General features: G+C 31.3%; 1 protein-coding gene across 1 annotated transcript in view; it reads left to right on the forward strand.

The window, feature by feature from the left end:
* LOC108905276 (metabotropic glutamate receptor 1) overlaps positions 1 to 27,245 on the forward strand; it is a 148,402-nt gene that overhangs the window by 15,621 nt on the left and 105,536 nt on the right. Inside the window, exon 2 of the mRNA XM_023454406.1 lies at positions 26,157 to 26,403. Coding sequence (XP_023310174.1) covers positions 26,375 to 26,403 — 29 coding nt within the window. The 5' untranslated portion in view covers positions 26,157 to 26,374. The remainder of the gene's footprint in view (positions 1 to 26,156; positions 26,404 to 27,245) is intronic.

Here is a 27,245-nt window from a genome sequence, read left to right on the forward strand (position 1 = left end):
CGGGCAAAAAACCAAGCGGCTACGCCCTGTTAAGACGGTCAAAACGACCGTACTGCCCCAAATATTCGGCAAACAAAAAGTTTGCGGGCAAGGTAGTTAAAACAACTACGATATGGCTAGCTAGACTTTCCATTTAAGCGGAGTGAAAACCACTCTCTACATGTCGCATGGAATACGGGCAAAAAAACAAAGCGGCTACGCCCTACTAAGACGGTTAAAACGACCGTATATTCTGCAAACAAATGTTCGCGTTCAAAACAATTAAAAACAACTACAATATGACCAGCTAGACAATCCACTTAAGGTGGAATTTGCATTTCAATTAGTCTAAAAACTCTGCTCTGCGTCTACCATAGTATACGAGCTAGTATTATCAAGTCAAGGGCGGCTAACAGAAAAATTTTAATGAAATACCTTCTCATCTTCTGAAATGGATAATTAATATAATATTTCCCTTACGTGTGATTTATCTTGGATTCATGGAAATTCTTTTCTTTGGATAAATGCACTACACAAGGCACAATGATACACAAAACAAATAGGACCTGCACGTGCGGCACAAATAAATGAACTGGCTGGCTATCAATAAGTAGTAACGGACTGTTACGAAACACTTTTTTCCTTTAAACCTGTGCGCGCGTCATGTATAAGTGAGACCTACCAACATGAATCATAGAAGAACTACGATGCTCAAATAATTGAGATTGATCTTCCTTACAGGTAAGTCGATCGAATCTTACAATTCTCACCGTTTTCACTGTACAGGGCCGTATTGGTCGGTTATTAAATATTTGCTATGCTTATAACGAATTGATTCAAATTTAGTGTGGTGTTAACATTTACATATGTACATAATTTACTGTAAAATTTATTAATTTTTGTAGGTGGACAGTTTGTCCACGGAATCTAAAACTGAATCCCAAATGATTATTAGGTCATTGGCGTAGAAATTGCGGTAAAAAAATCCCGTTTTACTACCCATTCCTAGGCCACTGACCTACAAAAATTTGTAAATTTTACAGTAAATTATGCACATGTGCAAATGTTAACATCACACCAAATTTGAATCAATTTGTTATAAGCATTTCAAAGATTTCGTAAATAATATGATTTTAACAACCGACCAATATGGCCCTGTACAGTGAAAAAGTTAAGACTTAAACCCTTGCTTTATAAGGCAATTCTGAATTATTTATTGAGTTCTATTTGTGGATAAAGTTTAATTCACTCGAACTGAAACACCCTGTATAGGTATATCCATAATAATTTAACTTTTGATATTCATGTTATGTAATAGTTATTTATGCCTGATGGGAAAAATTTACTATTATGCAACTTACTTGGTACTTCAAAGTTATTGACTTTTTTATCTTTTACAGAATGCACTAAGTATTTCTAAAACTAAAGATATAAATTCACGCAATATCTAAATTTTGCGCCATTTGTGCGGTAAAGTGTTGCCAACGAAAAAAAAAGGACAGCATGACAGCTGACAGTTCAGGGTTAAATCAGCATCCAGTTGTTCCATCATCCATTCAACGAACTGTCTTCACCCTGTGTGGTCAATTCTCGAGTCAACTGAACTTTGTAAGCATGAAGATGCTTCAACAAGTTGAAGAAGTTCATGAGAGTGTCTTGTCCATGAACATCAAGTCGGCACCGTGGTCAAGAACTGGAAATTTCGAGAAGCTCTCTACAGCGTATTCCTATGAAAGATTTGCATCTTCATGATTACAAAGTTTAATTGAAGCCTCTGGCCAGGCAGAGCGAAGAGAGTTCGTTGAATGGATCATGGAACGACATGTGGATGGTGATTTTTCGAACAAAATCGTCTTCAGCGACGAGGCTCATTTTCATCTTGATGGCTTCGCTAATCGACAAAATTGTTGCATTTAGGGTTCAGAAAATCTAGGAGTGATTGTTGAGAAACAAATGCATCCACAACATGCTCTGTGTTCTTCGAAAATGCGGCTGATCAGGCAATAACAGTTAATGGTGCTTGCTATTGCCACATGAAAATCCAGTTTTTCCTATCCTAAATTACAAGATATGGTTTCAACAAGATGGTGACACATACCATACAGCCCGAGAAACATTTTAGTTACCGTATGAGTCATTTCCTGTTCGCGTTATTTCCCGTTTTGGTGATCAAATTTGGACGCCCAGATCATGCGATTTAACGCCGCGTTGGACTTTTTTCTTTGGGTTTTTTTTTAAGGGTAAGGGTTATGCCAACAAGCCCATAACAGTCCACGGTGAAGGAGGAAATTGAGCGCTGTATTAACGAAATTCAGCTACATTTGAGTAAAACGGTGGTGGAAAATTTCGACAAGAGTGCGTATGTGCCAGCAAAGCCATGGAGGTCATTTACCAGATATGCTATTCGATACATAACCCTATCTCGTATATATTTACAATTTTTGATCAAATACCTACCTGTTTTCTATCAAAATTAATTACGTGAATTTTGGGACAACCTTTACAGTTTAAATGTGAAACATTGTAAATTCCTCGCAGTGACTACCTGTATATGTAATATTTTAATTAATTAGGAGTCTCAAGATTTGCAAGTGATAGAAAAGAATTTTGGAAAATTTTATATCTATATTATAAGTGATTCCCAAACAAATTTTTCTGAGTAATTGGTCAAAATGTGGAAAACTGGACTACTGGTTCGAGGCAGAAACCCTATCTTCCGACCAATAGCATGGCAACGATATGGAAACAAAGATTTGTTACACCTACCAAAAACCTGATAAAGTATAGTTTCATTGCAAATTTTATTTTATATATTTTACATCCCGCAGGGAATTTACGATATAATTCAAATTTCTTTTTTAATTTTAACACCCAATATTTTACACTTTACTAATTTTTTTGACTTCTGATGTAATGTTCAGAAATATGGTTATTTCAAGTAAAAAATTATAAATTTTTCCTTACGATATAAACTTTAAAAATCAAAGCCATAAAATGAAACTGATTAATTAAAAAATGCAAAATTTCTTTATATGATTTATATCTCGAAGACAAAGTCTCAAAAGAGGAAACCCATTCCCGTCATTTCTGTGTTTAAATTGAATCTGTAAAAAAAGTTCATATACCTGATCTGTCTATAAGATCTTTGAAATACCTATTATCCAAAAGACTTTTGATAACAGTTATGCACGAAGGATTCACTTTTGACACATTAATGTAAATATTTTTTCCATTTGTTGGTCCTGTGAACATATAAAGTACTATCAACAGTAGTGATGTGAGCGCACAATTCGTCCAAGTTTTCTGTTTATGTCTGATAGACAACATTTTTCAAGTACCTACCTCCAGAAAAAAGATATGTGAAATTGAGACTGGAACATCACGCTGCAGAATCATATCCCTCATCGTGAAAATTCTTTGCGTCTAGACGAAAATGAAGAAGCGCTTCATCATGCAAAAACCATATTCTTTGTCGGGTAGCTAGAAGACCATACCATTCATTCTATTCGGTAAAATAAATAGATCAATTAAACAACCGTCCACAATTCTTCCCCAAACATTTAAAGTAAAACAATGCTGAAAATGGAGTTTTACTGCATGTGGGTTTTAAATTCTCTAGACGTGTTGTGAACGTAATGCAAACTTGTAAATAAATAATTGTTGTCTATTCCACTTCTAGATTATAAAGTACCAGTATCACATCCTCGTTGTAGTTGCCGTAAAAATTTAAGACTGAGGTACATTTGTTTTAGGATACCTGTTCGTATACAGGTGAAAGGCTGTAATGCATTTTATCCTGCTATTGCGTATGTGAACACTGTCCTCCAGTTTCGTGTTACCAAATGCATATGCCACTTAAGAAAACACTAAACACTACACTAATTAATTAATTATGTTAAAGTAATGCAAACTACTCTTCCAAATAATTTGAAAAAGTATTCAAAAGCGGAAAGTTATAGAGCGCAAGAGATTGCCAGCTACCCTCTCGAGATAATGGGTCACTTTAGTAGCTTGATATACTGTAACTTTGAGTGGGGGTCAGATTTATCCTTTAATCTTTAGAAACAAGTATTAATAGTTTATTTTTTCAAATTCCGTGGTGAAAACTTAATTTTTTTAGTAATTTTCGTACCCCATTGTTGCACAAGCCAGTGTAACCTCAAAACTCGACGCGCTTCTTCGCAGCGCATGCATAATTGGGAACTGGGCTGTGCATTGTTGTCAAATATCATATTTAAAGGAAAGGTTATAAAAAAAGTAAAGAGTAACCGCAAAAAAACCCATTTTTTCGCCCGTTTTTGCGTAGTGTGTAGCAAAAACGGGGAAGGTCGTCCAGAGGTCTCCGTGGGCTTAAATTGATCGTCATGAAAAATCTAAACAATCTAAAACAAGAAACGTGAGAAAATGGTCGATGGGGCCCCCATAATTCGATCTTTTGTTTTACCCCCACGCGGGGGGTGGGTTTATCATGAGCATTTTTAGAAGGACATTCCTGATTTTACTCTTGCCATGTGAAATTCCCCCAATTTTACCAAGAATTTATCGACTATTTTCTCATTTTTCTTGTTTTAGGGGTGGTTTCCACCCCTTAAGTAGGGGTAAGTCGGGCAAATATTGGAAAAATCGAATTATGCTCACCTAGATTTTTCATGACGATCAATTTAAGCCCGCGGAGACCTCTGTACAACCTTCCCCGTTCTTGCTACACACTACGCAAAAACGGGCGGATTTTGCGGTCACTCTTTCGACACCACTCGCCGTGAGGTACTGCTCTTTGGAGCGCGTTGATTTTGTTGAACTTTATAATTCCACAAAATGTTTAATCTTTTAAATAAGATAAACTATGAAACAGTATTTAACAAGTAACCTAGCAAAAAAGTCAAACAGTAATAAAAAACAAATAAAATAAAATAAATGAAATGAACAACTCACGGATTTTTATAACACTTGCAGTTTTGTGGCTAAGGTTCGAGTTTGAAATATATGGTTCTAATTTCTCATTCACTGAATTTCTTACCGTCCAACATTAGCGTATTGGTGTTCAAGGCTCGCATAATAATTAAATATTGCAACCTCTCACTTTTAACTATGTGGATCTCAGGGTACGGAGTTCGTTTGAAATTTAATAACAAATAGTTTCCTGTTTCAATATCTTTATTATAACTTCTAACCGTCGACGCTGGATCAGACATAAAATGGCCGATTGTATGGTTGTCACAGTTGACCCGCACTGTCACGTGCACAGTGAGTTGCCAGCAATCTTTTTACAAACACATGAATATTACAAGGTGGGCATGCTATAATGTTGAACCAACTTGAAAAACATTTTCTTATTTGCTACTTATAAATAAGTAGGCTTTATTTATCTGGTATCGTCTTCGTTATTCCTGGTGGCTTTAAAATGACACCTCGCTAAGTTGTACAAAAGCAATCTGTTTTACCAAATTATTTTTCATTTTCAATTTTCACAACAGATTGATTTAGAAACAACTGGCAACGTTGATAGTGCACTAATACACAAATTCCGGATGCCCCGGTTTACGCCGCCCAGTGGACTAAAAAACTAAGTAATTATGTCGACTATTTATTTGATTAAAAAAAAAGAATTTCAAATTCATATTCAGAGGAACACCTAAAAAACTTACACCCACTTAAAGTTACATCCTGCATAACCTTGATATAATTTAAAAATAACCTTAACAACGTTCGTCATATTTAAATCAAAGCAAGTTATTTTTTTAGATACCTTCTGACCACTTTTTAACACTGTAGCAAGTACTACAGATTATTTTTCTGTAAAATTTTCGAATAACAAACTAATGATCAACTTAAAATTAAAATGGATTAATCTTCGAAACACAAATTATGATCCTAAGGTGGAAGCATATTTTTATTTACCTATTTATTTATCTGTTTTCTTTTCAGTTTAAAGATTTTCAATTAGATAATAACAATTCTGTAAAAATAATCCTTGGTTAAAAACAACTTGGTTGAAAAAAAAACTAAGATTATGCCACAAATAAATAACTTACGATAAAATAGTAGTAATTGTACTAAAATTGAAAGACGTTAACTTCCTATGTTAAACACTGGAATATAAAGCTCTTAGTTCCAAATCTATCCTCTAAATCGCTTTTGCAATTTCCCTATTTAAGTTTCTTTTTATAATCCATAATAGCTTTTCCAATCTTTCCAATCCATTAATGCTTCTGCGATGAAGATTTTACGGTGATCAAAAACAAATAGTATAATTATACTGAAATAGTATACACTGCTTTTTAATTATTTCCCATTTCAGTTCCTTAATGATAGACTAATTAGATTTTTTCGTCCGTAGTTTACTAATTGTCGGTGAAAATTAAATTATTTCGGAAGTTTTTTAGTCCTTAATTACCAACGTCTCAGTCAATGCTTGCTGATTAGTAAGTTGGTTACTGTATCGATACTTTTTAATTAACTTTTTGCAGCTTTATTAGCATGATATTTTTTGGGGTGTTTACTGTATTAAATTTGAATTAATTCATGGTTATGCGGTCAAAATATAATATAAGGCCTATTAATTTAAGTTTGGTTCCATTTCATCGGCCGTTACGTCAGAGCGATAAAGTAAGTCATAGAAATCTGTGCAATAGACAAGGATGGTTAAATTGAAGACGTTTCATAAATCTGAATAGTCACTCCCACTTCTAACCCGAAATGGGCCGTGACTATTCGGATTATGAAACGTCTTCATTATAGCTATCCTTGTCTATCGCACGGATTTCTTTACTTTACTTGTCGCTCTCATGTAAAGGCAGATGGACCATCTGGATTTTCCAGCCCTGGTATATGGAATAATTTGGAGGTCAGATTCGGATTGGGCGACCCAAAAAACATGTAAATTTTTTGACTTTTTTCGATTTTAGTACCACTGTTATGAAAACGCTAAAGTACTTAACTTCATTCAATGATATCTCCGCAAATAAAAAAGATTTTTCAAGTCTGATACAAGCGTTTTGAAGGGTAAGAGTGATAGTTTCAGAGGGCATGATTCGTTTTTAGAAAAAAAAATGTTCGCTCTGTGATATAAGCTCAAATATAGCAAAAAACGTTTTTTTTTTTCACTTTTAGGTTAGGATACCTCGGAAACGTGACGTATAGGAGCAATTCTAACGCGGGATCCAGATTTTACATACCAAAAACCTTCGGGCAAGTGAGGTCTGGTTTTTGGATGTGAAAATTGTCGCTCACACTCAACTCACACTCACTCAGTTAAAGAGTGTGTTCTGTTATTAACAAATTAATATTAACGAATTTCAGTTTAAGCAGTATTACCTTCAGTTTTTTTTATTAAAATAAATTAATAAATTTTATTAAATTCAACTACTGCTTCAAATTGTATGCAATTAACAACAAACAACATCAAATTGTAAATATTTAAAAAACTGATTTCGAAACCTCGAATATACATATATATTATAATTCCAGATATATGGACAAACTTTATAATGCACAATCAATTTAGCGAAGTTTAGTGTAGGTATATATGTATAGTAAGTAATAAATTCAAGTCGCGTTTACATTTACGGATGGATGGATGTATGTTTAATGAACAGATGTGAATTTCATATTGAACCTTCAAAGCTAAAACCAAAGGTAAACCGTTATTACCATCCCGAACAAAATTTATACGTTTCTACTACTGAAAGCAGTAGCTAAATATTATTTCAAATATATAAGTGATACGTATAATTTTATCTATAAATACCGAAACTTTTAACTAAAGATATCATGGGAAACAATAATTGTTCTGCAGACTAAAGCCCCATCTAGCATTCAATTACACTCGCAGTATCGTCTGTAGAACCACCAGACATAGACCTGTTACGAACTTATTAGTTCTGATCAGTATTTCATAGACGAGGCGACCGACGTATGATCTAGCACTATCTTAATTAAGATATAACACATTTTGTAGGTTATATCTCATCCACACTCTGATGTTCTATTTACTATGAAATATTTGTTTAAATCTGCTAGCTAGCAAGGGATATCCAAACAAAAACAACATAACCAATTGAAAATATGTATGTATTTATTTATGACGTTATGAATATTGACTTGTGATTCTACGTAGTCATCATTCAAAACTATAACATTTTTAAATATTGTCTGTAATTATTTATTTATGGCATTTTTAGGTTATTTTTTCATTTAATCGCGTATTTCTGCCAAACTAATATGAAAAAGAAAATAAATAAATAACCCTTTGCATAAAAAAGATCAGTCACAATTGACTTTTAAATTATTTTGATGACAAATATTTTGATAACGAAAACAGAGAGTTCCTTGAAACTTAAACTGTTTGATGTGTTTTAGTGATTATTGTGTTGTAAGTTATCTAATTTCTCATGAGATATTTTTGGTTAGACTAAACTAAATTTTTAAATCAACTTTTTGACTAATCTTTGTGCAAAGGTTTATTTATTAAACATTTTTTCTTTTCACTGTGGAAATTAAATAAAAATAATAATTACTTTTTGTAATGTGAGACGAATTTTTTAATTTCTAGTTTGTGGAATTCTCTTACAACCACTATTTTTTTTATTTTTCACTGTTTCTACAACGAACTGTGATTAAATATTTTTTCGTTTTAAGTATAGTAGATTTTTTTTCTACGGTATTGTTTCTTGGGAAAATACACTGCTATAGGTGGTACTGTATTTCTAAAAAAAAAGAATGTAGTTTTATTGTTCATCTGCAAAGACAATTATGTAGCCACTTATGTATTAGATGCATTGTACATGATAAATAATATTCACAAACTTTCAACTATTTGCATTTCTTAATTGAAGTAAGTTGAACCCCATATGTACAATGTGATGGTAGACAAAAAAATTACACTATTTTTTTTAGCAAACATCAACAATTCAATATCAAAAGAATTTAAATAAATTCAGAGAAACCCACTAAAAGTCGATTTATCTGAATATTATATAAAAACCATAAACAAACTATAGGGTGATATTTTCTTCTACAAAAAAAACGACCTGCTCGCTGGGTATGCCCATGAAAATTCTAGATCAGGTTTAATTGGTCCAGTTGATGTATGATAGTTGATTTATAGGTCAATCAATAGAGGTTTTGTTTGTGACAAAAATACTAGTAGCAAACGGACATCGTATAAAAGACAGTATGTAGATGTATATGTTTCTTACTCCAATTTAACTAATTTTTTATACACATTTTTGTACAAAGAACGCATTTTTTAGTTTTTTGCTTATAAAATCTAAACTTACGAATGCTATATGGAGACTTACTTACGAATGCTATATGGAGACAATTTGTAGAGAATCGAAATACGAATAAAATGAGAGGTCGATCCATCCGATCGGATAATTAGAAACTAAAAAAACCCGGAAAAATCGGAAAATTTAGCGTTTTCTTAAATATTCATTACTCTTCCAAATTTTAAATTGTAGAGCTGACCCTGTGCACAAAAGTAGTGAATTGTATGCACTTTAAGTGTGCACAAAAGCTCTATCGGATTATTTGTGCACAAAGGCGCTATCGGACCATTAGTTTTGGCAAAATTGCAATTGTAATTTTTTGGTGCATTATTTTGAAATGCATTGGAATAAGGCTCGTTTTTCGAAGAAAAATAAATATATATACATACATAGTTTTTGCTTGAAATACATACAATAATGGAATGTATTTTTGAAGTTTCCAAAATATTCATTGCATCGACATTCTAGGCATCTTATTGACGGCATCTTCCAGTATTTTAGTCAATACTTAGCAAATTTGTGTACCAACTCAACTTTAATTTCAACAACTTTTATCCCGAAAACAAAGCGTTTTCGTTATTTTTGAGAACTTCTTTTATTGATTTGTAGCATAGAATACACCATTACAGATTGTGCATTAACACTATACTAGAAAGTTTTTAATAAACACTAGGTATATTCTGTGATTACACTTCTTAATAAATTATTTATCTTGTTTATTCCTTCCACTCACGAAAAAAAAAAAAAAAATAGTCCGATTACCATTCCGTTACTGACTTTTTCCCCTTACAATATTAAAAACACCCTGCATCTTTTACCGTTCCTCAGATTCCATTCTTTTCAGTCTCAGCCATCTTGTAATACCATTAGTATAAAAATGTTCTACATTAAAAACTCTAATTGTAATTGCTTCCAAGAGAGGCGGATTTTTGCAACTTTTTTAATTATTTGACTTTCGTGATTGTAACGTAACAACGCCAAATGTAATTAATCTTAAGGTTATGAAGGATGATGGGATGAACACACTTAACCTCAACTTTAAATTTAACGAGAAATTATTAATCGTCTAAAGCAGTTATGGGTTGTAGACAGAAATTGAAAGGACAAATTACAAAATTATTAAAAACGGGCGCAATAATAAGTACCTACATTTCAATAGTGCTACTCGGAAACATTTTAAAAACTGTATTAAATCATTCACAATAATGTAAAATATCTTATTAATGTTACGTAATTATTTTAATTAAAAGTAGTAAAATTGTTCACGAAACACACTTTAGGATGACTAAGAAAATTAACAGTTGTAAACAAACTACTTGAGAAAGTATAGAGTACAGTATAACTTTCCATCAAAGACGAAATTTAAATCTACTTTACGTGGAATTTTTAAATGAAAAATTCCTTATACTTTTTTGACAGAAAGAAACTAATACTAACTAAAATACATCAATTCTTAATTATTACAACTAAGAGTGTATTTGTTGTCTGACAGAACAGATATGCCCATCGGTATACGGACTTTTGACCCTTCCACTCCCCCCTGTCAGGAATCGTAAGATTTTTCGCAACCCCTACCGCTCCCTTATCTTACGTAATTTTTATACAAATCGAAGATTTTGCAATTTATTAATGTATTTTATTGACAAGAGATTATGCAAATAAATCCAGAGCCTACTGGACCATTTTAAGAATTTCAATTTCATCTAACGAATTATACAAAATCGTTTTTTATTTTTTTTTTCTCGATAACGGTCGTAGATACGAAAAAGTCATAAGAGACCAAAAAGTTTCTCAACAAAACATAAAATTGAATTATGATTTTATAATCTACCAGCGGCGCATCGCACAAAAGTTCTGGGGAAGAAAAGGAGGCATGACCCCCGAAAAAAATATCACTCTGTAGAATATCACGACCATTTGGCATGCTAAATGATGTAAGCCCTATAGCGTAACCTATATTCCAAATTTGAACTAAATATCTCAAAAACTGTGGGAGCTATAGAGAAAAAACTAAAAAGATCTTAAAATTTCAATATCCTGTAGATCGGTAACGAAGCGTTTGCGGACCTATGTTCATATGAATTTTTAGTCATGAAATAATCCAAAGAATTACCTCCTCCCTTATGTACATGATATTTAGGAACATCCTGTATAAAAATCGATCAAGCTTTTGTTTTTAACAATACGGAAATATATAAAGGAAAGTTGCTTAGAATTGAAATTTATATTATAATTTCAATTTGTGTATGAATCGGCCTACTTTGATCGAAACGGATAGTAAAACATTTGTATTGTTATTTTACATTTCGTTTACAGTTTACATTTACAGTTATATTTTACGAGAAAAAAGCATTCTTGATTAAAATTTTTGTTAGCTTTAAAATGTATGGCATGGAAAATAAAAGAATTTGATAACAACCATCATAATTAAAAGTGATAGATCTTATTTATGGAATACAAACGTGTGCGAACTATGGTGGAGGTGTGTTTGAATAATTCTAAACTTTTAATAACACTTTTCTCAATTTGAAATATGCAGTTAAATAAAAATTACTAAAAAAGTTCTTCATACCAATTATATTTGAATGATGAGCAAAATATATTTTATTTTTGAATGATTTTTATAGTTACCGATTTTCTGATCACCCTGTATATACATGATGAAAGTTCTCTATGCCAACCGCATTTTAAAAACAAGCAAAAATTCTAATTAAGAATGCCTTTTTCTCGTAAAATGATAAATAAAAATATTTTCCCTCTTTTCCACTGTAACCCTGGACATACTGTATATGACGCTTGTCTGTATGGAGACTACATCTTTTATACTTACAAAATGGTTCAATTCCATATTACTTTCACTACTCAACTTTTCTTAATTGTATGATTAAATATTGCTAGTTTGTGATGCAATAAAATTAATTCACAAAGATCTAATCGATACCTCTGCTTAATTTTTTAGATTTTTTATATTCAAAAATTTAAAAAACATTACGTAAGATGGAATTTGACACCCCCGCCCCCCTTTGTAAGAAATCGTAAGAAAAAATTGAACCCCCCTAAAACACTTACGTAATTTATGGATAGCCCCTAAGCTCATTTCCTTGTTAAAATCAAAATTCAAATAATTTCACTCATAAATGAGTTTGAAGTTACACTATGTTATTTTTTACCTAATTTTCTGCTTTGACAATATCAGTGTAATATATTTATCGCTTACGGACAAAGGCAGCTGGAAAGATTTTATTCCGCAGTACTCTTAAAAACTCTTTTTTACGCTTTGCTTTCCAAAAATATTTTTAGAAGAAAATGCTTTCCCTGTTTTTGTTTCAAATAAATAATTCCCTTACAATTACTGCTAAAATGTATATACATTTCATAATGGAACGTGTTTCAGAAGGAAATCTACGAATAGGGGAGAGACCGCTTAACACGAAATTGACATGTATTAAGGACGGAACGAAAGGTTACTCACAATTTGATTGAATGCAAGGAAATTCTTCACTCTAATTTGTTTCCGTTTACTATATTTCACGCGGACGTGACTTTTAAATTAGTATTTGAAGGATTAAAAAAGAGGTAATTAATTACAAGGTGAAAATAATCCTAATATATTTTTTAGGTATGAAGTGGAATAATATATTTCAATACAATATTTCGAAACGACCCAATTATAGCGAAATCTTCCTGACAAATTAACAGTACAGATGCATTACCTATATAGAGTAAAGGCAAAATTGGAGAATAGATTTACAATTACTGAGATTTTTTAGCAATCCATCCGCTTTAGAGAAATAAAATCTCTTGGAAGACAGAAACGAACAATTATTCCAAATTAAGAATTAGAACTAACTACCTATATTACTATATTTTCAAGATAAGCAAATATTCATTTCAGGTTTACCATGGTAAATTCAAATATTAAATTATTGTAGAAAGGCCACAAAAGTTCACCGTACATGCTTCAAGACAGTTAGAAATAAGCCAAAGTAAAATTATTAGAACGTTACATAAATATAAATACTGCCCCTATAAAACTATGCTGATCCAAAAACTCACCCACTCACTGTGGAGAAATGCTGCGCTTGAAAAATGGCGACCTAAACTATTTTGTAAAGATTTTATGGACTGATGAGGCGACTTTTACAACAGCCGGCTGCTGGCGTTTGTAATAGAAAAAATACTCATAGCTGGGCAAATGAAAATCCTCACTGCAGTAGGGAAATTCCAAGTCAAAGACGCACATCGTTTTATGTTTGGTGCGATATATTGAGAAATAAAACATTTGTCCCCTATTTTCTGAAGGTGCTTTGACTGGGGAAAGATACTTGCATTTTCTTGAGATTCAAATAGAAAACAAATTGGAAGACCTGCCGCTGATCGACTATACCAATTTAATTTGGCAACAAGACGGAGGCCTCCGGATAGAACCAGAGCAGTACGAAATTTTTTAAATAATAGGTTTGATTTGTGGATTGATAATGGAGTAAATATTCAATGGCCTTCAAATAGCCCAGACCTTACACCCTTGGACAATTTTCTGTGGGGTTACTTAAAACACGAGGTTTATAAGAAAACTAGTGTAAACTTAGATGAACTAAGTCATAAGGTTGATCAATGCATACAAAATTTAAGTGAATTTAATTTCCATTTCATACTATATGCCAGTCTGAAAATTAATGAGGATTATACGAAGAGCATCAATAATAATGGCGGTCACATTGAGCATCTGTGGCCATTTGTGTTTTAGTTGGTTTTTATTTATTAGGTATTAAAATTCTGTTAAAGTTAAGGTTTGTTAATGTTAAGAATAATTTTTATTATTATCATAAAATAAACGGATAACTTCAAATTTTTCGTTCTCACTAAACACTATTTCTTTGTTAAAATAGTTTGTTATAGAAAATAAATTAATGACGATAAATAAACGTCTGTCAAAGCCATTTGTTTGTTCCGCGGTGCCTCGTCCATAGCACTGCGACCCGTCAGACATAAATTTCCTCCTGTTTTTTTCAAAAATAGTTTTAAACTGAAATATGTCGAAAAGTCCTGAATCAAACAGTAACATATTATATATTTTTGAAATGAGAAAAATTTAACGAAGCTAATTATGTACTAATATATAGGGTGTTTCAGTAAAAAATTCTTTAATTTAGTGATTTCCATCATTCAATTGTTTTTTCTAATACTATATTATAAAAATTCATAAAAAAAGTTAAAACTTTAGTATCAAAAGCTATTTTGTAATTTCAATAATAAACTCACAATAAGTTGTCAGATTATAGTGACTAACCCTGTACAAAAAAGACCATAATTTGTTTATAATGCAATTGTGCAAAAACTATGTATCGGACAGAAACCATCTTGCACATGATTAAACTACATATTAGTATCTGCCATTTTCCGCAAGATTGCTTTTCCAGCTTCAAAGACGGAGTTATGAATTTTTGAAAAAAGGTCTATTTTATAGGTTTTTTTATTCTCTACAAAAGTCTTATTGAAAGTAAGAAGATTCCATAATTATTTTTCGAGATATTAACAAAAAAACCAACAAATTTATTTTTTTTTTGTAGTTTTTATTGTTTAAAAAAAATTGTTTACGACTTTGGTGGGGAAATTATTGGGTTTTCATTTACTAAGTATTTTTCAAAAGGTAATACATGAAATTTGCTATAATATTTAAGTGTGCCAAAAAATCTCCATTGATTGGCCTATAAATTATGTATATATTTTGAAATTTGTTTTAACAGAGGCAGAGAGAAAAAATATTACTTAATAAAAATTATTCCTTACATAATTGTGCATATAAAAAATAATAATAAAAATTTTCGATTATTTAGCTATAGTTTAAAATTTTTCATAATGTAAAATAAACCAAAAAATCTTTAAAAAATATAAGTTTTATAACAAGTCCCACAGCGTTATGAACTCATTGTGACGTGAACTTATTAGTCAGTCACTGTAGGGTAGTGTATGTCATAAACAAAATAAATAAATGAATAAATAAATATTTGGTGGTATATATAGGTGGCCACCTTAATTAAATAATTTTATTTCCGTCTCATTTTATATTGTAGTATGGTTGTACTAGATTAACCTTTTCGTAAAAACTGATTTATTCTTGTTAGAAATATACTCAGTGTTTTTGCAGGGATTTAACTTTAACTATAACTGTCCGCTGGAGAACTTTATGGTAGCTACGTGAAATAATTTTCTGTTACACATTTTAGTGAAATTAATTGTCCTAGCGCAGCTTGGCTAAGACCAACCATAAAATTTGTATATACGGAATAAAACATTAAACTATTAAAATATTACAATATTATACCACACAATTAATTTCAACTGCCAAGACTCAGCTACAGAACTCTTTTCCTGATGTAAACCTATAAATATGTAAAATATAATATAATGGAAATTTAATGAAGATGAATAGTTTGAATGGGATTTTATCCTTCTGTAAGCGAAAATTTAGATAGAAATTTTAATAATAGGTGCCTATTTGAAATGAAAATGTTTGAGAAAATTCCAGTGATAAAGTACTTGTTTGAGGTAATGATTTCCAAGTTATATTTAAAAATGTATGTAATAGATAAGAGTCTAAACATTTAATACATAGTCCGATATTTTATCATTTATCTTGGAAACTGCCTATTCTAGCAACAAGCAGTAATAGTACATTTTTGTAGAGCCTATTCTATCATAACAGTTAAGGGAGTGAGTGTTTTTTTATGAAAAATTCTTTGTATTGTAACATTTTTATAGTTTAAATGGATTTCCTTGTTCCATCATTATCTTACTAAAAGTGCGATTTCTTTCGTTATAAAACACCAGCTTTAATTAAATTTGAAATAGATAACTTGGAAGGAAAAATTAGTAGCGAAAATTGTTGCACTCCAGAAACTGCGCAACTATTTATATAAAAAAAATTGTATCACGTCTATGTGGGAAAAAATGGTATAGACCAAATAATACAATTGACATTTTGAAGATAAACGGAACTTTTGCTTATTTTAAATAGAATGCTCTAAATGTTTGTTTCTTGAATTTGTCATATCATATTTGTTTTAATAGTTTGCACTATTTTGATATATTTACTGAAACTGCACAGTCGAGATTACCATGAAACAACGTCGTGCATATGTTTTCAGTTTCTTATTTTATAATACTCACCTCATTGCTAGTATCTTTGTTCACTATCTTGTCCTTTATGTCATGTAAATCATTAATTCGTTCTTTATTTATTTTATTTTTTGGATTTTCCCATAGAAAGAACAATGTGTAGGACAGGAAAAATTTAATTAAAAAAATGTCCTTTTTTCGAGCACAATCAGTTTATTACAAAACACCTTTTAGTGTACAGAATTTTTTTATAAAGTAAATTTAACCGGATAAAAGCATAAATGTGCATTGGTCCCATGGGAATATTGACTTTACCCATCGTGTAGGGTCACTAACTAAAATATTGTGTAACCAACCCTTCGAGCATATAATACTGGAAGTAGCCTCTCAACGGCTGGGCGCGTTACAAGGCGAAGAGGGAGATAGCTGTTATGAAGGTAATGCTATCTTTGTTTCGCCAAATGTTCCTGTCATGATATATAGACAGGACAGTGGTGGGTTCCTAAAAATGTGAGTGAGGTTTCTGGTTCTTAATGGGCCACATTGTACATATCGGGAAACAGGGACACTATAGCAATTTTTTTAAATACGACGAAGTCATAAAAAACTATGCAATATGCTTATAACAAAAGTTTCAGTTATAAAAAATCTTTATATACTAGCATTTGTTAAATATAATTGAACGTTTCAGAGCCTACAAGCATTGTTGTTAATCTTCAACTTTGATTTAGTGGATCCTGCAAATTCGGTCGTTGGCCATCATTCTTGGCAGACTTATTTTTCACCCGTTCGTGAAATATAGTCTTTCTGACGTATTTTGAAACACCACAAGTGATTCCAGAACGTTGTAGGGTTAGAAGTTAATAATAAACAGCTCGATAAAAAGTTTAAACGCCCTGATTAATTAAAAGTTCTGGTAAGTAATTAAAGAATCATTACAAATGAGTTGTTAAAAAAACATTTAAAAACAGTGGGCGTAACTGATATGTATGTATATATGTAACTGTATGTAACTGATGTTTATTAAAGTACATTTAAGAAAATTTAATTTTTAAATTATGTGTTTACGCCTCTAAATAATAGTTATTTATCCAGATCCTCTCCGAATTAGTGTTTTACGTATGATTTAGTGTAAAAAATAGCTTTTATAAGAGCCTATGCAGATTGTTTGATTTTATTGCACGATTTCAGTTAAAAGGTATATCAGTAAATGCATCAGTATTTTAATCACCATTCATTTGCGCAAAATTTGGTTCGAAATTTTGATTTCAATTGATTGATTCTCCTACATTAGGATTCTACCACCGGCTTTCAATCATTATACGTCTGCAACATTATAACATATTTTCACACATCTGCAAGCCTACTGGCTGATGATGGTCTAAATTTATGACTTGTATTCTCCTGTGGATTGGATAATTGGGGATACATATCGGCTGGGCAGAACACTTTCCATTAGTGTCGATCGTGTGTTGTTGATGCTGACTTAAGAATAACAAAAGTTCAAGGTTTACTGGTTTTTGATATCATTATCAGCATATTACCTCTTCTGCATGCACAGGCAATGCTAAATATTGCTTCAACCTAATATGAGGAGTGCTATTAGTGACTCCACTCTTATTTCATGAAAATTACCTTCATTAAATACGTATTGTTAGATGCCTCGTTTTCAAATTTGCATATTTAAATTTTGCAGGTGTAATTAAAGCAATCAATAAAACTGTAATCATGCACGGAATATTTCTATGAACGACTCGACAGTTTTAAATGTTTTACCTTTTTTGAAAAATAAGCAAGGAACATATTGTCCCTATTATAACGTAGAGGCGTATGTGTATATCAATTTCTTAGATTATATGCCCTACGTGATAAGAGGGACGATATTTTTGTTTTTTTTTTGAAGCACACCAATCGTTAATCGTTTTTACATCAATTCATATCGTTTTCGTGATTTCCGAATTGGTATCTTTCTGCAGAAAAATCGTTAGATTGTCTGTCTGACAAAGAATTTAAACGTTGTTGACACATACGGAAATTAATATGTTTCTAAATGAAGCTATTGAAAATTATTCATTGCGCGAGGATTTATTGTAATTGTAAGTAGTTTTGGCAATGGGATCATTGCAACGAGATAAATTTGTAAAAATGACAAAATTTAGAAAAAAATGCTGCATTAATAGTAACTGTTCCTGATACTTTTCCTTTTACTGTTACCAATCTTCATTTTATAATTTAATCGCAAATACGCTCATCGGCTAAAACGCATTGCCAATTAACGTGTACTTTCAATATAACAAAATAAGTTGTTAGAATGGATACAACTGAGCATATACCCCGTTTGATTGCTAAATATCTCGGATTACCAAACAGTGAAGAATGTCATTTTTGAATTTTACGCTCACTCAATTTCCGCTGTCAAGAATATCGGGTCATTTATTAAAAATCGACTTGACCTGTAAACGACCTTGAAGGTAATGGTCAATGTCATATCCGAACGTAATTTCCACTTTTTCCATTTTCCGGGTCAAAAATATACGGTTCCATTTAAACTTTTAGGATGACCTCTAAATGACCTTGAAGGTCCATTTTTTTGTTTGAGCACTATTTTCTGAGATAGAGGATCCAAACTTTTTGAACACCCGGTATGTATATTTAATGTTAATATCATCCTTAATAATTTATGACCTTTTGTGAATTTGAAAATAATTATGTATTTAAGGGTCGTATGACACTACATTATAGGGTTGCACAAAAAACATATTTAAGAGTTCCATTTAATGTAGATTCTGGCGAATGTGCTAATACCACGAAATTATTTCCTTGGGATCACTAAATTTTTATTGAAATCTACAAAAAACTTAAAGTGCTCTGCTTGTGCATTTATTAACTCGCATGCCAATTAATGATAGAACAAACGCCAATGTATAAATTAGGTATATTTTAAAAAAATGAACCCAAGAAGGTGCCACAATAAACAGACTTCTGCTTTTTTAAATGGAATGCATATAGCATTTTTATAAAAAAATTTTAATTTTGACAATTTTCATTCATTCAATCATTTCATTAATCTAACGTTTTAAGATAATTTGTACACGGTTTATGTTTAACTTTTTTTTGAATATATGTCTACATGCCCCATGTAGACATATAGGCAAGATAATACAACAATATTCTAAAATGGATCTAACTAAAGATCATTACAATATTTTGAGACTATAAACTGAGAAGTCAATACCAGTACCCACGATGAACAAATCCCAGCACCTTTAAAGATTTTGAAACAGTATTTTCAATGTGAGTACAATAGGACACTATACAATCAAAAAATGACACCAAGGTCCCTCACTTGATTAACATTCTCTAATACCGTGTTATTTAATGTATAATGAAAACTCAAATGAGAAGGAGATTTCGAAAATGTAATCTTGAGGCATTTTTTTTAATTTAAATGTAAGGCATTAGGGTTACACCGATTACTAAATTATCCAAATTTTTTTGAAGAAAAAAAACTTCTGATGAATCTTTAACAGTTCTAAATACTTTCAAATCATCAGCAAACATTAAAAATGAACTGTTCATTATTATATTCGATATTCATTAAATATTTCGTTTAGTAAAAATATTTATATATGTATATAGATAGGTTAACAACGAAATAAAAAAGTCAATTTCTAGAACACTTGACGAATTTTATTTTCTATATTATTCCATTAAATATCCCCACTAGTGATCAAAGCGCCATATCTGACCCATGTAGTTGTTAATTCTCTTAATGACTACTTTGGAACAACAAAATGCAGCTGCGGCGTCCATTTGATACTCGTGCTGAGCTTTTATTTGCTTGTTTTTAAATGCCGTAACTTGTTTTTATCATTAAAATTTATAATTTTATTTTTGTTATTTAAATCAATATCAATCATAACGATTAGTGCACCGATGACTCATTTTTTTTTCAAATAAGTTTACTACACATAAGTGGCGCTTGGACCACACTAGAACCAGTCTTATAAATTTGCATATTGATTTTTTTGAGAATTTTTCAAAAATTAACGCCACTCTTATTTCTGAAAGCACTTTTTTGGTTTAAAAATCAGAAACCCCCTCAAATAACTAAAAATGTATTATTTACATTTTTTTTATAAAATTACATCTCAAAACGCATAAAAGGAAAAAAGTTTATGATATCTTTAGTTTTTGCCAAGTTACTGGTATTTGAAAATTTTTTATGCAAAATATTCAAATGTTCATAACTTCTTGAGGGGTTCAAATAAAAATATGAAAAAAAATCATGAAAGGTACTGTAAATAGATACTAAACAATACCAAAAAAAATTGAAAAAGCCGGGTCACGACCTCAGTGATTTAGTATGGAATGCCCCATTAATCTAATACTAATTGATATTAAATATTCAATTTATGTTACAAAAGTATTGAACGAAAATGAAACAAAATTTAATGGAGAATTGTTGTAGGTAATTGGAGTTTGTAGGTAGCTCAGTTCATTGTACGAGATCCTTTGTATTTTAAGGCAGTAGATTTAGTAACTCTGCTAAGGTAAAAGGCATTAGAGCTGGGACAAATCGGTCTATTTAGCTTGGTAGCATAATGTTGGCAGTCAGATTACTCCTTCTAACGACAAGAGTTCAGTAACGGTTTCCAGGGTTAAAATAGTGAATGTACGTATTTGTAATCAGTTCCCTTTCTTTGTACAATTCTGTGTCCTCAAGGTGAAGTGTGCTTTTGTAAGGAATAACAGAATACAGGTAACTATTTCCAGACAATACCTCGTTAAATTTCGTGTAAAACAGCGGCTTGAGATCGTCTTATTTTTATTTTCCATCTTTCTTCGATGGTGACGTAACTACCTACCCTGATTCGGAATTTTAAGTGCAGTACAAAATACATTTGTATTACAATCCGTACGATATGTATTGAGATAGAATTCCCAGAAGACTGCGTCGCTTTCTTGGAATTAACCGCATTCGACAAGTAGAAGACATTGGCGGCGTGGCGTTCACCGAAGTAGCTTGCAGTGCATCGTCCTATGCATAATTTATTATTGTCTTGTAAAAAAAATGAAAACACACTTTAATCCAAAAAATCTACTTATATACAGGATGTCCGTTAAAGAATGGGCCAACCTTTACCACTAGATTCTACGACGAAAATTAATGGGAAAAAGACCCATAAAATGTTGCTCAAGAACGCTTAGTTTTCCAGATACAGGATGTTGAAGTTGAAAAAATAAAAAGGTTTTCAGGCATATCTCGGAGATACGTAAAGGGATTTTTTTTTAATTTGAAATGAGGAGTTTTAGTGGGGACCTACATCATTTGCTGCGATTTCAGTCAGTACAAAAAACCAACGGCCAACTATATCTTCGAGACCCTTTTCTAAAAAATATATGTTACGCCACTGCGTGAAGTTGAATTAAATAACATGTTTCAAATATTCATTCCAACAAAATATTTGTGTGTACCTGTATAATTATTAAAATTTTACTGAGGCATGGACACTACAAACTGCACAACTTTTGTTATACGTCTTTCAAGTTTCTTTACATGTTCAATAAATTAATCAAAAATTTTTACCAATTGTGCACATTCATCGCATAGAAAATACGACTTTAGCCTACCTACCATTTTACCGTTTTCGTAAACCGCCATATTTTACTTGGATACGAAAAATACTAATGAAATACATTTAAAGGCACTTAAAAGACAACACCGTCGGTGAAAGTAACAGATCGCCACAAACACGTGGCAACATTGTATTACTCCTCCCGGCTCTCGACCGGTGTACAATGATTGTAGAGTTCATCGGATGTAGAGGTGTTTTAAAATCTTATGAACTTTGATCTTCATATGCGCAAACATAATTCCGACCGTCGCCTAAATTATTCTACGTCCTAAAAACATTACATCTATTATTCACAGTCTATATCGAGCTCTCGTAGCGTAAACAAGCCTTTGATCCGATTACAAATATCATAATAAAATGCCATATTCTTTATTATTTTAATTTAAGCAATAAAAATATATATAACGAACGTTCGCCAGTTGACTTTATTGATGCCCGAGCGCCTTAGTTTATTTCTGGTTGTAATGAGGCACGTGGTCTAATTATGAGTCAATGTTTTCACAACGTGCTTAGAAGAATTGAGATGAGATGAGATTTTGAAACTACTCTACGCGGTTTTTAACACCACCAGAAATATGAAGTCTACACAAAATATGTCGTAGGGCAATAGGTATGAATAAAATAGTAAAGCTAAAATTAAAGTTAAAAAAAAACATGTGAAAGTTAAAACATCTCACAATGTTTAGAAATCAGACAGGGCTTCAACATCATCATATGTTGAAAAAATGTTTATGTATGCACCTTTTTAAGTTTTTTGGAGTAAAATGTCGTAGTGTAAAGAACAGAAGAATAGTGAAACGTACGAGAAACAATGATCACAGCTGCAAATTGTAACATTAATTCAGAATAAATAAGATTAATAAAATTAAAACGTAGAACCTGTTGCATTTTATTTTGTTTTTTTTAACATAAATTTAAAAATTAGTAGATTTTGGTTAATATTGGTACAGAGTGAGAATTTGCATAATGTAGAATAATGTAGTTTAGATTGCAAATAAAAAGTCGTTAATACAAATTTTAAAAATGTGGATCCAAAAAAAAATAGTGGTCGTAGAGTTGAATTTTCCAAATAGACTGACTTGCTTTTTATATCTGTAAATTGGAACACCCCGTATAAATATCTGAATGCACATGCTGAGTGACCCTGGCACAGTTTATTTATGACGCTGTTTTGCATATCCTACTTTGTTGTAGAGAGCAACTTAATTTTAACTTTTTGAAATTTTTCTTTTTCGATACGTTTCTTTAGATCAATCATAACCTATATCTACGATAATCTTCTAAACTAACTACTCTAAACTAACTAACTTCTAAAATTATCGTTTAGTAAGTAAACTAATCATTGCAAAAAAAAAAACGAATGAAATTAATTAACAAATACCTGGAGTAACAATTTCACAGTCAATCGAATCGGCTTTTGGCACACATGTTGGTCATTGGATTGACCGTCTTATCTATAAATTTCATCAACATCCATCGCTATTTGCAATAATAATGCGCAATTTTCGAAAACTGATTTTTCCGCGATCGACCTTTATTTTACAGTGAACATGTTAGTTAAATATAAACTCTAGGTGTATTAAATAACATAATACATAAAATAACTAATTTTCAGATAGGTTGTCTAGATTTTCATAGGCAGTAAGAAAGCATGCAAAGGGTGATTCACTATATTTTGACCCCCCCCCCTTTTTTTGTTTTAAGAGTTATAAAAAATGTGAAATATAAAAGTTTATAAAAGCACGAGTTTTTATGAATTTTTCGAAAATGGTAGTAGAAAAACAAATGAAGTCCAAACAAATTGGTCGCGGATTTCAACTTTGTTAAGTTAAATGGAACACCTTGTATATTTTTACATATTTGGATAGAACGTTTCCTGTTGGAAAAGAAGGTTTTTTATTAAGAAAATAAAACATCTTGTAATTTTTAGACCTCTTTCAGCCATGTCTGCCTTTTTCCAATTACGTAAGGATTTACAGATATAGTTATAATATATTTTGACAGATCGGACATTGATATAGCCCAAAATGCGTATCCGCGATAATTTTGATCGTGTTTACACATTCATTTGAACAACATTTGTCTTATTTGCCATTATTATTAGTAATTTTGTTATCAAACTGGGGTTATTTGACTTTTGTGTTATTTTATAAGTTTCAAATATTTCATAAATAAATTTCAAGGCAAGTATTTATGTCTACTTTATTTGTCTATAGCATTACAATTTAATGTACATTTTATTAGGTTATAACTATGAACTTATCCGTTGTGGAATACATTTCCTATTTACATATTATGCCAACGAAAACTCTCGTTGTATATCAGAAGGGGAGGCAGTTTTTAACGCTAATCATGTGGTAGATACTATATGGGAAAATTAGGCAAAGTTAATTTAAATTTAGAAATTTATATTATGTCTGCAAACTAGTGCCCTTACCTACTAACAACCCTCATGAAATTCAGGGAGTATTATCTATCGGCAATAATATTTTGAAAATTNAATAAGATTAATAAAATTAAAACGTAGAACCTGTTGCATTTTATTTTGTTTTTTTTAACATAAATTTAAAAATTAGTAGATTTTGGTTAATATTGGTACAGAGTGAGAATTTGCATAATGTAGAGTAATGTAGTATTATTAGATTGCAAATAAAAAGTCGTTAATATAAATTTTCTAAATTTGGATAAAAAAAATAGTGGTAGTAGAGTAGTATTTGGGAAAGTTATAGTTTTCAAATAGACTGGCTTCATATACTTTTTATATCTGTAAATTTGAACACCCAGTATAATTATCTGAATGCACATGCTGACTGACCTGGGACAATTTATTTACAACGCTGTTTTGCATATCCTACTGTGTTCGTTGTAAAGAGCAACTGTATTTGAACTTTTTGAAATTTTTCTTTTTCGATCAATTTCTTTGGATCAATTAGAACATATATATACGATATTCTTCTAAACTAACTACTCTAAACCAACTAACTTCTAAAATTAAACAATTGATACGGTCCAAAATGCGTATAAGTTATTTAACTAAATCCCACTAGAGGTCTAATTACTTATGGACAATGTTATATAGTAGGTCGTGACAGTGACAGGAAGTAATGTCATGACAACATTGTTATTGATTGACAGTTTGTTTTATTATTTAATACAGAAGTAGAAAATTGAAAGATTATTTAGAATTAAAATAGAGTATGGAGAAAAACATTACTCTATTTTAATTCCTATAATATTTCAATTCTTTACTTCTGTGTAAACCATTTTAATTAAATAATAATATACATTGTCAAACAATAACAATGTTGTCATTACATTACCTGTTACTGTCACGGCCTACCATATAACATTGTCCATGGGTAATTAGGCCTCGCACGGCCTAATTAGTTAAATTTTATTAAATTATCTATATGCATTTTGGACCGTATCAATGTCCGATCTGTCAAAATATATTATAACTAAATCTGTAAATCATTACGTAATTGGAAAAAGGCAGAAATGCCTGAAAGAGGTCTAACTAACGATTATATTATTATAATTATTTTCTTAATAAAAAGGGTTCTTTTCGTTTTNCCTACATATACATAAGTATTTATTATAATATTTCGTTGTTCATAATTTTCGAGATGAAAAAAATAATAAAATACCATATGGTGCGTTATGAAAAAAAAATGTCACGCGACGGACTCGAACTAGTGATCTACTGACTATCAGTTCCGAACGTTACCTATTAGGCCACGCTCCCAGTACAGGAATATGTCACATCTAGTAGATTTAGTTGTCAAGTAAAACTTCAAAATCGATTATCTCGTTAAATTATGAACGTTGCGTCGAACTACTTCGAAAAATTGTTATTCAAGGTCCAAACTACACGTACCATAAATATCAAAAATTACAAAAATCCGACTACCTTACCTGTTAGATTTAATGTCTATCTCTAGACGTAAATTANTCCTGACCATTGCTAGTAAATTAATGGAATTTAATTTTTATAAAAACTTTGCAAAGCTATTTATCATTCACCAAGAAGTACAGCTGTAATTAATTGGATTCCTTTATCTTACAATACCACCATCCCTGTAAGGCCTTTGTTATCTCGTGCCACAAACGAATGCAATCTTAATTTCCATCCCCTATTGTTTTGTTTCAGAAAATTATGGTCAGTCAGGCATTCAAGCCTTTCGAGATCTAGCAGGAGAAGAGGACGTCTGCATAGCTAGGGAGGATTCGGTGCTGAGCAATGCGGCGGAAGAGGTGTTCGAGAAGGTCGTCCTCAACTTGAAACAGGACTCTAACGCTAATGTGGTCGTCTGTTTTTGTGAGGGTCTGACCGTACGCGGACTACTGAAGGCCACAAGAAGGCTCAACATGACCAACCACTTTTTATTCATTGGAAGGTAAAAAGTTATCTTGTTACCGTCGAATTTGCTGAATGTGTTCCCTGGAATAATAGTGCTTACTATATTCTCTACCTGCTTAAGACATAATCAAGAATAATAGGTACCTTTAAAAAATAAATAGATCTACCTATGTTTATACCTATGTACTTTTACTTTACTCGAAATTTTACACCTGTCATTTTAAGCCAATTACAGAATTACATATTGTAATTTCAACAGTTGCTCATGGCAACCTTCAAATTTTTCGAAATTTTTTTTCCTAATGCCAAGCTATAGACCAGGGTCGATAATTTTTGAAACCAAAAAAAATTATAGTAGGATGAAACCCATTGGAAAAGAAAGAGAAAGAAACAGAAATGAAAGGAAAAATAATTTACGGGCGATCTGAGGTCGGGAAGGGGTAGGGGGTGAGTTTTTAAGGGTAAAAAACGGTTTCCCTTGATTTCCAGAAAAACTACAAGTCTTATGGAAGAAAGTTAAATGACAAAGTTGTAGGTAATAAAAAAATCTACAACTTTTGTATTTACACTTTTTTCACATATCCTCAAAATTTATGTGAAAAATTCAAATAACCAAGTTTTTGGTTTTTTATTTTTATCTTTTACAAAAAAAAATTTTTTTCACGAAATTTGGTGAAAACTTACCTATTTATGTCCCAAACACGCTGTAATTTTTTTGATTTGAAATATTTATTTTTTCACCTTATTTTTACTTAATATCGAAAAAGCACCCTAATTTTCAATCGAAAATTCTCACGTCAAAATATCTGCTTTTTTAAAAACGTCGGTGGGCTTTTTCTTCGTTGAAATCTCTACTTTCTGATGGTGTAAAAAAATATA

Source organism: Anoplophora glabripennis, unplaced genomic scaffold (genome assembly GCF_000390285.2).
Source record: "Anoplophora glabripennis isolate ALB-LARVAE unplaced genomic scaffold, Agla_2.0 scaffold258, whole genome shotgun sequence".
Lineage (NCBI taxonomy): Eukaryota > Metazoa > Arthropoda > Insecta > Coleoptera > Cerambycidae > Anoplophora > Anoplophora glabripennis.